General features: G+C 42.2%; 1 protein-coding gene across 33 annotated transcripts in view; it reads right to left on the bottom strand.

The window, feature by feature from the left end:
- NEB (nebulin) overlaps positions 1-13,968 on the bottom strand; it is a 197,563-nt gene that overhangs the window by 138,954 nt on the left and 44,641 nt on the right. For all 33 annotated transcript variants that reach the window (XR_012646484.1, XM_075001956.1, XM_075001929.1 and 30 more), the window contains exons 36-46: positions 12,603-12,707; positions 12,337-12,444; positions 11,491-11,802; positions 9,906-10,112; positions 8,047-8,151; positions 5,913-6,020; positions 4,997-5,308; positions 4,626-4,832; positions 3,881-3,985; positions 1,505-1,612; positions 299-610 (exon numbers count right to left, since the gene is read on the bottom strand). Coding sequence is in view for 32 of the 33 variants with exons in the window: in XM_075001956.1 (XP_074858057.1) it covers positions 299-610; positions 1,505-1,612; positions 3,881-3,985; positions 4,626-4,832; positions 4,997-5,308; positions 5,913-6,020; positions 8,047-8,151; positions 9,906-10,112; positions 11,491-11,802; positions 12,337-12,444; positions 12,603-12,707 (1,989 nt within the window). In the remaining variant the exon portion in view is untranslated. The remainder of the gene's footprint in view (positions 1-298; positions 611-1,504; positions 1,613-3,880; positions 3,986-4,625; positions 4,833-4,996; positions 5,309-5,912; positions 6,021-8,046; positions 8,152-9,905; positions 10,113-11,490; positions 11,803-12,336; positions 12,445-12,602; positions 12,708-13,968) is intronic.

The raw sequence follows: 13,968 nt of genomic DNA, 5'->3' as shown, positions 1-13,968 counted from the left end.
TTTTAAGGGCCCAGGGCTCTGGCCACTGCCACAGTAATGTCAGCTGAGAGCCCTAGGCCTTTTTGAATCGCCTAGCCCCAGGCCAGTTGACTCCTTCACTCCCCGACCCCATCGGCAGGCCTAGTATCATTGAACTGCATTAAAGAATTAACCAGCAATTAAGATAGCTTGTTCAGCTATGATCAGAACAACACAAGAAAATATCCTTTCTGCTGTACAAGGACACCAGACTCCCTTCAATAATAAATCTTTCTTTTATAAATATAAAAGAAATATATCAAGTAAAAATGAAACTTACATCACTTTGTAGTTCATATACTTTCTTAGCTTGCATGATGCTAGTCTGGTCTGGCAAACTAGTCCACTGGTGTAGGATCCGTCTGTAGTCTATGTCACTAACCAACGACTGACACTTCTTAGCCAGTAAGAAGCCCAGCATATCCACAGGCATGTTAAACTTGGTCTTCCACTTCTCAAAATCTTTCTTGTACTCCCTCTCACTCTGCATCTTGGCTACATTCATAGACAATACAAGTTTGGGATCATCCTGTATGCTGCGGAATCCAATGTGATGTCCCTGCTGCTTGCGGTAACCTTCCTTATACTTGTACTAAAATCATAAAGATTGTGATACTCACGTTAGGGTAAGAATGAGAAAATGGGAAAATAACAACCAGCAGGTACATTCATCTGCACGCTATATGCTGGCAACTAGGCTCACAAGCAAAGCTGAATTTATTGCTCTCTTAGATTGCAGAAGCTGAGCAGATTGCTGTGGTTTCACACTTAGGGGTCTAATATTCCCTTGATGCACACACATAGCTTTGCTTTTTGTTAGTGTTCTGTGAAGGCCTCTGCGGCGAATGGAATTGAACCTTTGGACTGCATACAAAGGGCAGGCTGCACTGCTCTCATAATGGTCTTCTCCGCTGTACAAATTACCAGCTAACTACAATCTGGAGAGACTGCTTACTTGGTACTCCCACACAGAGACAATCCAGTGTCCCAAGGGATAAAAGTCAGCTTTGGAAAATGCAGAAGCCTGAAAATCCAGAACATTTCCCTAAAAATTACCAAATGCCAGTTCTGCGTAAGCTCTGCAGAGAGGTTGGGATGTGGACCACTGCTGAGCATGTGTCTGCCATGAGACCTATTCTATACATGAGCAGTAGGTTTATTTGTGGGGCATGGGGAAATGAATTAGTGGGTCAAAATTCATCGTGCACATAGCCCTGGCTATTGTTGGCTGCTCTGGGGTTTGGGGGATTGGATATGCTGCATAGTGGTCAGATAGCAATCTTGGGGTGATGGTAGTGATGTGGGAGCAATCCCTCCCCTTCTCTCTCGTGTCCCACCAGTTACACAGGGAAGAAAAGCTCTGTTAGCTCTCTGTTCTCTCCAGCATATCTTTATAGCACAGGGATGGACCTGGCCCAATGAGATTCATTACACTGTGGGTCAAGGCATACAGTACATCACAGAACCAATAGCAGATATCACTTACATCACTTGCAATGTCCCTCGACGCTTTGGCTGCTTTCACTGAAATGGCTTCAGGTGTGAGGTCATAGCCTTTCTTTAACATTTCTTCCCATTCATGTTTGTACAATTTCTAAAATTGAAAGTAGATAATTTTTTCCAAAACTCTCCCAGCATCATTGTTAAAACAATACAAACATAACACATGTATTTTAATATGCAGGCCCATTGGATAAACACTGCATCCAAGTCCCAAGAACTACACTTCATTTTAACTCAGTCCTCGCTCAGGCTCAAGTGTTGTCTGAGAAAAGTGCATATGAAAATTGAGGGCCAGGTGGCCGCTGATGCAAATAGTGAAGGCACAAGGAGCTTCAATTGGAACAGGCTGTTCTTTGTTCATGCCTCCTTTCTGTTAGGGCGGACCTGGCCAGATACACCCGAGTGCATACACTTCACCCCTGTAGGCTGTCTCACTGTTTGCTGGGGAGCTTTTTGGGTGCTTTGTCTTACTATAGTTACTGGTACTTTTATGGGGACAATGGGATCTGTACTGTCTAATCCAGAGCTATAGCTAAACCTACACTAGACACTTGGGTAAGAATTTCAGGATTGGACACTTTAGGGGAAGTATTAGGGATTATATTAAGGTTTTTTCACACATGCTTACAAGATTACAAGTAATCTTCTTGTAACGCCTGTTCTTACATAAGGAATATTTAATATTTAGGGATGGATTCATTCCCATTGTCACACCACAAAAATATATGATATTACAGCAGGAAAAAAACGGATCCCCCTCTATCATACAACTTTAAAACTCAGAGCTCAAATAGTCTTTTCTTTGCTAGGCTTGCAGAACTGGATGCACCCTGGAAAAGAAAGAGTCCAGGAGCAAGGATGAAATATATTTTGTTTAGTACAGTTTTGATTTTTTATGGAAATGCTTCATAACAAACAAACAAATATGTTCCATAGGGTTGGGCAATTTGTAGAAACTAACAGGCCAACATCCTCAGCTGATGTCCACTGTCGTATGGGTATTAGCCCATATTAGCTGTGTCTACACGTGCACGCTACTTCGAAGTAGCGGCACCAACTTCGAAATAGCGCCCGTTGCGGCTACACGCGTCGGGCACTATTTCGAAGTTAACTTCAACGTTAGGCGGCGAGACGTCGAAGTCGCTAACCTCATGAGGGGATCGGAATAGCGCTAACCTCATGAGGGGATCGGAAGTCGCTAACCTCATGAGGGGATCGGAATAGCGACGTTGAACGTCGAAGTAGGGACCGTGTAGACGATCCGCGTCCCGCAACGTCGAAATTGCTGGGTCCTCCATGGCGGCCGTCAGCTGGGGGGTTGAGAGATGCTCTCTCTCCAGCCCCTGCGGGGCTCTATGGTCACCGTGGGCAGCAGCCCTTAGCCCAGGGCTTCTGGCTGCTTCTGCGGCAGCTGGGGATCTATGCTGCAGGCACAGAGTCTGCAACCAGTTGTCAGCTCTGTGTATCTTGTGTTGTTTAGTGCAACTGTGTCTGGGAGGGGCCCTTTAAGGGAGCGGCTTGCTGTTGAGTCCGCCCTGTGACCCTGTCTGCAGCTGTGCCTGGCACCCTTATTTCGATGTGTGCTACTTTGGCGTGTAGACGTACCCTCGCAGCGCCTATTTCGATGTGGTGCCGCGCAACGTCGAAGTTGAACATCGACGTTGCCAGCCCTGGAGGACGTGTAGACGTTATTCATCGAAATAGCCTATTTCGATGTTGGCTTCACGTGTAGACGTAGCCATTGTTTTCTTGTAGACAAGCAAGAAATTCTCCAGTTTCTGCTGATGACTCAAAATATACTCATTAGCTCTTAAGCAGACCTTAAGAGATTTTAAAAGCATTCTGCAAGTCTATTTGTATCAGGGTGGTATGGAGCAGAACACATGAACTGAATTCCACTTGAAGCTAGGAATCTCTGAAATTCTTCAGAACAAACAATTGGAGTCTGTTGTCACTCACCAATTGTTTCAGTCAGTGCTTTTATTGTTAAAAAAAAAAAGAGGAACTGGTACTCAGCCGTCTCCCAGAGGTTCTGGCCCCCCACTCTCCGACCAGGGGTCCTGCAGCTGGGGCTGCCAGCACAGCTCTGTGCCTCTGCCAGCTCCCTGTCATGGGTCCCCCAGGGTTGCCACAACGGTGGCTGCCAGCAGAGCTCCACGCCCTAGCATGCCCAGAGCCGACAAGAACCTCCACCACTCGACCAGGGATCCCACAGCTCTTAAGAGTCTAAGTCCCATCTATTTTTCATTTTCTTCTAGTTCATAACAAATATATAATCTTAAATAGGAAACCTTTCAATGATGAAAATAGAATTGATACATTCAAAAATGAACTATAAATTATTTTAAAAATCCTTTACCTGACTGTAATTTGCCGTGTTCTGTTTGGCCTGTAGAATTTCTGGTGTATCTGGCATCACATGAATCTGAAGTTTATCCTTCTCCCAAGCTTGAGTGTACGTATGCTATAAGGGGGGAAAAGAGTACCAGATATACCAGTATGAACAATAGAGAGGTGTCTCTTTGTGTACGTTACTTATGGCCTGAGAAAGAGTGTGTGTTGCTGATTGTATTTACTTTTACTGACTGAATCCATGATCAAAGTTATTTAGGATCCAGTCTTGCTCCCAGTAAGGTCAATACATCAGGCCCTTCTTAAAGCATTTCTAGCTATAACTACATACCTGTTCCACAGTCATCTGTTTAAAGACAGTGTTTCTCCTTAATAAAGAGGCAGGATGAGACCTATACTGACTAGACTTCTAAATGATGTAATGGAAGCTTAATGTTCCCCTCCTAAACCCCTAATTAAATATTAACATTTATATCTTGCCAGTGAGAATACCAGACTGTGCAAGTAACAATGGCATGATCTAACAAGGAGAAAAATGAAAGGAAAAACTGTTTAGCCAGTAATTGGGTGCTTGGGTCTGGTAAAAAGAATTTGCAAATGACTTGTTCTCTCACACTTTAAAAAGAAATTCCTTACCTTGCTAAAGCAAGTTTGCCATAAAATTACATCTTTTAAGCAATGTTGGAGAAGAGCAGTGATGCCGAATTGCACAGTGGCTGTTTACATACACAGTTTTCACTGTATCCACTCACCTGATTCATCACATCCGCATTGTGTTTTGCTAGCACCATGTCCATGGAGTCACTTTGCTTTGTGAAGGGGAAAAGGCTTGGATGCTGGCGGTATTTCCTGTCGCTGGCAATTTCTGTGGCTTTCTTAGATTTCTCCACATCCAGAGAACCAGCTGGACTCCAACCAAGTCCTTTATACCATTCATTGTAGTCCTCTTTGTACTTGTTCTTTAAAACACAAGACAAAGCAGGAAGCCATACTTTATAAACTTCAGCAACTAAAAAATTCTGTTTTGCTTTGTTTTTTAATTCTTCATACACAACAGAAAAAGTTGTACAGGCAGTAGCGAAAAGCACTAATCAGAACAAAAAACAAACAAACAGGATCTTACATTGCTTTGAATCTGATTCATGTTTCTGGTCAGTTCCATATTAACCGCATCCGGTAGGAGCATGTATTTGTGGATCAGCTGTTTGTAGTTAGTGTTGGTTATGTTACCTTGAGCCTCCTTTGCTGCCTTGATACTGAATGTATCAGCAGGTGTATGGTAACTGGTCTTGCTGGTCTCATAGGCTTTCCTGTACTCACGATCAGACTGCATCTTAGCCACTTGCATGTAATGAACTAGTTTGGGATCATCCTGGAGGTTGCGGAAGCCTACAAGTTTCCCCTTGTCCATTTCATAACCTAATTTGTATTTGTACTGTGAAGAAAACAGAACAAAATGCTTTAAAATCACCCTGAGCTCTGTGCTCCTACCCCAGCTTTGCACAATGAAACCTAGTACAGGTTTCGTCTGAAGGAATTTGCCCCCAACCACAGTGCAAATGTTACCTAAAGAGAGAGTGAGTACAAGCTGAGTAAATAGGTCATTACGGTATTTGTAGCAAACATAATTTATTACAAAGTGTCCTTTGTTCCACTCAACTATTGAGAAGGATAACATCTGAAACTCCATAATGCAGTTACTAAGGAGTAATACATGTACATCTAAACTAAAGCATGCAGCTATAAATAGGGCCCTAGCAAAATCACTTTGACAAATCACTGGTGCTATCCAGGCAAAATTGCTTTTCTGAAGGAGAGTCATGCTGGATTGTATTTCCCTATCTTCCTAACCAACAACTGTGCTTTGATCACTGTGAGTCAATTTACACCTCAGAAAATCTGTATTTATTCAACACATTTACAAATAATGTAGCTAATAAAGATAATTCATGAAAATGAGCCTCCAAAACAGAACCAAATCAATAAAGGAATGCTTCTTAATAATTGAAAATAGACAGTTCCCATTCTTAAAAACTCACATCACTAGCAATGTCTCTGGAAGCTTTGGCAGCTTTTATGGGGATAGCATCAGCTCTGAGGTCATACCCTTTCCTTCTCAACTCTTCCAAGGAATGTTTGTAAATTTTCTGTGAATTGAAAAAAAAGATAAACAGAATTTTCTTTTGAGAAAGTACACGAGTGCATATAAAAACAACTGATAAAACAATGTCATCTGATCATCTGAAATGAGAACACTTGAAGTAGCACTGCTCTGACTTTGTGCATGTATCGTAAAAGCATTCCAGCACATAAAGTGGCCAATATTTCAAAATTAATCACAAGGGCAAATCAGAGTGTTTGCATCTCTAAGGATCTTATTTGCACCTGCAGCTAGATAACTAGAAGGGCAAAGACGCTGATTTTTTTCTGCAAGTACAAAAATATTAATGAAAAATTTAGAAAGTACAAATTGCATCAGCAAGAAAGAAGCCACTCACTTAAAAAGCCAATCAAAATATTTACTTTTGTGCACATAGATATATATATATATATACACATATATATATATAACCATACTGCCTAGGAACCCCAATAATGAGTCAGAAGCCCATTGCACTTGAGGCTGTCCAAACACAGAACAAAAAGACCTTTGGTCCTCGCCCAATGAGCATACAATTTAATGATAAAGGAAGAGAAAACAGACGGCTACAGCAATGCAAGCTGGTATCTATACACACCATTCCCCATTTTACATGAGAAATTTGGATGTCAGAGACTGAAATGGACCCATGGAGTTGTCCATTACATGCAGTACAGGCTCATTATTTTGCATGAAAAATAAACACTATTGTGGATTATGCATTAAATTTTATAAAATTAGGGAGGAAAAAAATAAGAATCGGAGATGCCCAAGCTATTATTTGAACAATTACAAGTCCCATTTTAATATTTCATAATGCACCAGTAAATATTCTGTAGGATATTTTTGCCTTTCCCTATGGCAATTCATTAGAGCTTCTACAGGTTGAAACTCTCTAATCCAAAAATCTCTCTTCCAGCAACATCCATAATCTGGAGTGATTTTATTAGATGGATAACCACTTATGGGTGTAGCAAAAGTTTCCTCTGGTACCATAAAGATTGTTTATAGCCACCAGTCCTGACTCTTAGGGTTCTGTGCTGCAATCTACCCCTAAATGTCTTCTAAGAGCTCAGTAAGCAGTGAAAGGCTATGTCTAGATTGAAAAGATAGGTAGGCAAAAGATATGCAGATTACGCACTGTATTTATGTATCTCCTGCTGACAGTTCTGTCCAGAGAGGTTTTCCCAACATTTGGCCCATCTACATGTGGTTAAGTGTAGGGAAAAAACCCTCTACCAACACATCCCTTCTTCCTCGTGAAACAAGGATGACCAGGATGTCTAGGGTGACCATCCATTCTGTTTTTGGTGGAATAGTCCTGTATTTGGGACACCAAAAAGGCACCCATACTTATTTTAGAAAAGGGACTAATTGGCCTTTATTTTCTGCTGGCAACCATGGCTGCCCTGTCCCTGCCACTGAGGCTCAGAGAAAGTTGGTGGGAAGTGCCACAGCTGTCCCATCCCTGTCTCTGAGGCTTGGGGGGGGCTGTTGGTGGGGGAAGCACCATGACTGCCCTGTCCCTGCTGCTTCCTTGGGGCTCCCAGGAACACTGGGGGCTGCTGCAGCCTGGGGCTCAGGGAGGGCAGGCAGCTGCCACCTCCTTCCCAGATCTCTGGGGCTTGGAGGAGCCAGAAGGAGCCACCCCTCCCCCCATATCTCCCTGTCCTGTATTTGGGACAGGGAGATATGGTCACCCTTGGGATATCGACAGAAGGCTCCTGGAGAGGCAACTTCTGTCAGGAGACTTCCAGGCTCCTGAGAGAAGCCTGCAATCTAGACATAGCCAAAGTGTGGTAATGTACTAGACAATATTGACCTCCTCGGTCCAGTAAATTCTCTCATTCAGCTCCAGTCAGGTCCCAAGGGTCCTGAATGAGAGCGATTCAACCAGTATTATGAAATCTTTGCTGAGTACAGATGACTATGGACTAATAAAGGGCAGATAGGTGAGGTTCTACTATACTGTCATTTTAATTACTTCTAATATTAAACAGTGCCAATTAATTGGTTTGAGTAACAGTACTTACATCACTGATGTTAAAAGCATTTGCTTTTGCCATAGCAATCTCTGGAATATCTGGCATGATGTGAACTTTTGTCTTATCTTTTTCCCATGCTTGTGTGTACAGGTGCTAGAAGGGTGGGGGGAAAAAACAGTTTCAACATCACAGCCTTAACAAAAGAAACCAAAACTAGCACATCTTTACCACACTCATTTCCTTTAAAAGGGTCAAATGAGTCCCCCAAATGCGTGCACATTACAACATATGAATCCAAAAGCACAACTTGGCCTTCAAGTTAAAATTCAACTTCTTTTTAACGATTTTCAAAATGCAGCTGCAGTATAATGTCAAGTTACACTCTCTCTGTCTCTCTGCAGGATAAAGCAAAACATGGGAGATTTGAGTTTGAGTTTCCTAACACTGTAGGACTGTAAACTCTCGTGTGCAAAAGGAGCTGACAAAGTTTGCTGACATCCTAAAAGAGTGCCCCAAACATACCTGATCATCTTCTCATTTACAGCGCTGTGAATCAAAAATAGCTCCATTGGCATCAGAGGAGTTACCCTGATATATAAGTGGGGAAACGAATTGGTCCCATAGTACATACCTCTTTGACCGTTACTGAGCATACCTAGTGCACCTAGGAAGGACTGACCTCCTAAATGCATCCAAACATATCTAGGGACAGAAACCAGCAGGATCCTGGGTATTGTACCCAGAGAAAGAAGCTATTCAGTGTTAGAGTAGTATGCAGTAGCTCTGCATACATCTCATTGCTGTCAGGTGTCTGCTTTCAGAAAGCTGACATGGTTTTCTAACTAAGAATAATGGCAAGATCTCAGTCGTAAATAGATAAGATCTCATCCTACAGAACTGGGTCTAAGAAAAGCCTATGTGATGGCCCAAAACGCTGGGGGATCCAGGATTCATTTAATTTTGTCCAGCCCTGATTACTGTACATTCTAGTACTGAACTGACTTTCATTAAATGGATGGTGGCAGTTCAACCAGTGAATCAGCATTGAGAAGTTCAAGCCTGATTACAAAGGGCATTCATAATATATGGTGGCTTCAGATCACTGAAACATAGTTTATAGAAACTATTCAAAAGTGACAAAGTGACTCAGGAGCACAGGTCCAATTTTTAAAACTGACTTAGGTACTTTTGGAACTGGGATTTGGGCTCCTAAGACACTCGGGCACTTTTGAAAATTTGACCCTTCGTCTTGAAGGGGGCAAGGGTTGCGAACAAAAAGGAACCCACAGATCTGCTCCCTTCTGAATTTCTTAGCATATTGTGGCCAGTTTAGTCAGTAGCTAAAATCAGAGGTGAAAGTAAGCCTGTGAGCGAAAGTGTGGCACACCAGTAAGAGACTGGCAGCTGGGGTGGGGCCCCAATCCCTCTCCCTTACTGTTGTCCTTTCTCCCACCTCCCAAACCTGAAGCTGGCAGTAGAGCCTCAAGCATGTGGGGCTGGTAGCCAGGACTGCAGGTGCTGGACCAAGAGCCCAGGAGCGCTGCAGCACCTCCCATAACCCCAACCTCCCTTTTCATGCCTATGGGCACAGTCCCCACAGCTCCCATGTGGCTGGGAAAAGGAGCAGCACAGGGCTAGGTCACCAACCCAAGACTGCCCAAGCCTCCTCACACTCCACCCTACATACAGCACCCCCCCTGCCCTGAGCACCCTCGCACCCACCCCAGCCCTCAGCCCTGAACCACCACCTCGCAAAAAGGGCGGGGGGTTGCAACAGTACCTATAAGAAATTTAAGTTACTTTCACTGCTGGGGCTGAAAACTTATTTCAAAAAGATTTGCTCGCATGACTCTCCAATTTGTCTTTGATCACTGTATGCATAACCGAATTGTGATATATTCTCTTACTTTGTCCATGATTTTAGCATTATTTGTAGCTAGAACCATGTTCATTGAGTCCATCAGACTGGAATACTTCAGTCTGTCTGGGTGCTGGCGGTATTTCTTCTCGCTTATGATCTCCATAGCTTTCTTATTCTTCTCAGCTTCCAGAGAGCCTATTGGCATCCATCCGACTCCCTTCATGAATTCATCATAGTCTGCTTTGTATTGATTCTGTAACGGGAAGGAAATAAAACAGCCTGGTACATTAGAATTCTGGGTCCCCTCCTACTTTTTTAATACATTTAGTGTTTCTTTGAGTTTTTGAACATTTGCACAATTAAATGGTTACCCTGGAACAATTTTTGGGCATCCAAAGCTTACATCCTTTTACATTAGTGCAGACTGTTTTATGAAAACCCACTCTCGCATTCCACTGGAATTATCATCATCTATGAAGGGTATTACCACAATACTAACTTAACTATATATTCCTTTATTAAATCCACAGGCTGAATGGTATTTGTGCAATTTCTCTACATTTGCACTTAAAATCCTAAAAAATAAGCAATTCACAAAACATTTATAAGCATTTGATCAAGATATGTACTCACAAATGGTCTGAAGCCAAGAGTCTTCAGATCCACGCTGGTCAGCTCTAACTTGGTCAGCCATGTATTAGCAATGTACTCTTTTCAGATTTTACATTGTTAGTACCATTTTAATAGGCAAGTGGTGTCATTGCCAATTATCAAAACTTAGCTAAGGTCAGAAGTTTGTTACACAGCCAATTTATTTACTGCACGATACTCAATAACCAGGATTTATTTCTGTTACTTTAGCTAGATCCTTGAATAAGATAACATTTTAGTTTTTCGAAGTGTCACTGCAAGTTTAAACACAACTAATTTTATGCATGGTTTCATGCATTTTGATTCCATATTTGGGGTCTCTTGTTCAGATTAATATTCACATAATTTAAAATCGTAGTTCACCCAAATCTAATGTGAGCCTATATTTCTCCACATTCCGTGTAAAATTCCAATCCCAATTACTTCTGTGACACTACAGCATACACAGAAAGAGCTGCAGGGCCAGTCCTCTTGTGACTTTAAATGCCTTAAGAAACAGTGTGTAGGTACCATCCCCTCAGGAGTTTCCCCTAGTAGCACTATGCATTGGAGAAATCCTTCTGAAGCACAACTTGGCCCAGCTTTGGTTCCCTTAATTCTGAAAGGATAATTTCTTGGAAAATTTATGATGAAATGTATGCTGATTCTGTTAGTACAGTTTTCTTACCTTGGCCTGCACACAAGTATTACTCCTTGAGCCAAATGTAAGCTATAAATACATGTGACAAGCATATAAACAAAGTGGGCAAACTTGATGTACTTCAGTCATTTAACATCTAAATTCTTCATACACTAGTTTATTATTTCACATTATTCTGAGAAAGTCAATGTGCATACTACTGCTAGACTGCTCTTTTATACTGTTTACATGTTAATACAGAATTATGCATTTTTACCTCTGGGATTTAACCTATTGTATTTATTCATAAACTAAATATTGCTTAATTGATAACAAAAAGTTTGTAAAGTCTTTCACTTACATTGCTCTGTATCTGCATCATGTTTTTGGCTAATGCAAGGTTCATAGCATCAGGCAAAACATTGTAATGGTGGATCAGATGCTTATAGTTTGTATTGGTAGCCACTTCCTGTGCTTTCTTAGCTGCCACTACACTGAACATATCAGCTGGGGTGTGGAATTTTGTCTTTGACTTCTCATAGTCCTTTTTGTATTCACGGTCAGACTGCATCTTAGCCACCTGCATGAAGTGCACCAGCTTGGGATCATCTTCAAGGCTACGGAACCCAATGTGCTTTCCTCTTGCCTTTTCATAGGCTAGTTTGTATTTGAACTGCAAGCAGAAAATAAACATGTGAAGGTAAAATCAATACAGATGAATGTATTAGTAAGATACATCTTATTTTTAAAAGGTATAAAATATCCATTTTGAACCATCACTGAGGGCTCAACCCTGAAAAGCATAGAATACCCTGGCCCTGGCCCATCAAGGTGCTTAACCACATGTGTAAGCACAGAAGTAACCCATTAAATTCATGGGGTTATGGTGCTCAGCACTTAGCAGGATCAAACCAAGAAAGAGCAAGGGCTACAGAGTACAGAGAGCTCAGAGGAGCCACTGGAAATTTGTTCTGAATAAGAACTCTTCCACAATTTACCACACCAAGCACATAATTCAAACCTAGATTGTCCAGGAAGCTTCAAAAGCCAGTTGAGAAATACATATTCTCTAGGACTAGAATCAGCCCAAATTTGCCTTTTTTTACAGGTGAAGCAGCCTGAATTCCTATTAAGTTATACTCCTATGGTTATACTCCTATAACCCTATGGTTATTTTATCTTAGTGTAGTCTAAAAATAAAACTTACATCACTTGCGATGTCTCTGGAGGCCTTGGCTGCCATTATTGGGATAGCATTTGGCCGCAAATCATAACCTTTTTTCTTCTCTTCTTCCCAAGCAGACCTGTACAATTTCTAATCCAACACATAAAAGGGCACAACATGTTTGTTATACAGTTGGAAATGTCAATAAGCCTGCATCTGTATTTAAATATTTTTAAATGAATTCTATAAAGGGCACCACTTCAGGAGTGCATCTTTAACTGACATCGGACTGTACCGTGATAGCTTACATCACTCATGGTGATCTGGTTCACCCTTGACTGCAAAATTTCTGGAGTGTCTGGCATAACATGAATGCTTGTCTTCTCTTTGTTCCATTTGTCAGTGTAGAGCCTCTGCAATTGCAAAGTGATATTTAATGATCAAAAAGGGCCTGTAATTTATTATAAAACAAGAGATTACTTTCCTTTTACTCGTGTGTGCTAAGGCTCTGCAATACAAAACTTACAGATTATTACAAATAACATATACAAAAAAACTAACTATAGTACAGTGAATTTCCCTCATCTTTCTTTTGCACTTCTTAGGACATATTATGCAAATTCCTTAAGCAACAAAATGTAACTGAGATTTGCAGCATGCAATTTCTTTTCTATGTTCTGTGTGATCACATATACATTCATAACCACTTGGTATGGTGCTGAGATTGAGTCCAAAGTGCTTGGAATGAGCTTCAGGGAAGAATCCTCATTTCAGGGAGTGCTTATGCAAACTGAACTGGAATTCCAAAGCTTTTGCAGTTCGCTCATTACTAACACATTTTCCCCCACAAACAGAATGACAGTTGCTCACGGGCTGTACATATGAGGAACCACTCTATCATACAAACAGAACTGTGACAGGGTATATAAACCCCACACTGGGCCTGAAGGGGTTAACCTGGCTAACCAAGCCCCACCCACACTGCGCTACTGGGCATGCTCCAGCTGGAGGCTGGCTATAAAGGCCTGTGATGCTGTTCAACCATGGCTGACTGCTGCAGGGGAAAGAGGTACCACACATGCTCCAAGGGATGAAACACTGATGGACCAAGACACAATGGCCAATCTATGAAAGATTGCAGGGAAGCCTCCAGACCAGAACAAAGCAATGGTGAGGATTACCCACAAGAGACTACTAGGAAGAAGGCTAGGGCAGGGAATTGTGACCCCTGGGAGCTCAGCATGTTGTAGTGAGATACCCCACTGAGCTAGTAGTGGGCCACTCCTGCTGACAGGGCACTGGGCTGGGACCTGATGGAGAGAGAAGGGCCCTCTTCCACTCATCCCTCCACCAACCCCACACAGGTATCTACTCCTGTTGTTCCCCCACTGGCCACTAGGCTGTGCTATACTGTGCAGCAGTAAGCTGTTAAGCCAAACTACCCTGAGAGAGAGGAATGTAGCAATGGACTCTGGCTGCTAGTGCAGTTTAAGATGCCGCAGAGGGCCTCGGCAGATTGCAGCACACCTGTAACTATGGTTCTTCCATAATGTCTTAGGCCCCAGTCTTGCAAAGTGATACATCCAGGCAGATCCATGCACCTATATGGAACCCCAGTTACTTTAGTATGCTTCACTTTGCAGGCCTGGGGCTTTAATATTGAAACCCAAGTCC

The sequence above is a fragment of the Carettochelys insculpta genome, chromosome 8 (assembly GCF_033958435.1).
Source record: "Carettochelys insculpta isolate YL-2023 chromosome 8, ASM3395843v1, whole genome shotgun sequence".
Taxonomy (NCBI): domain Eukaryota; kingdom Metazoa; phylum Chordata; order Testudines; family Carettochelyidae; genus Carettochelys; species Carettochelys insculpta.
Note: the sequence above shows the minus strand (reverse complement) of the source record. Positions and strands in the feature narration are given on the sequence as shown.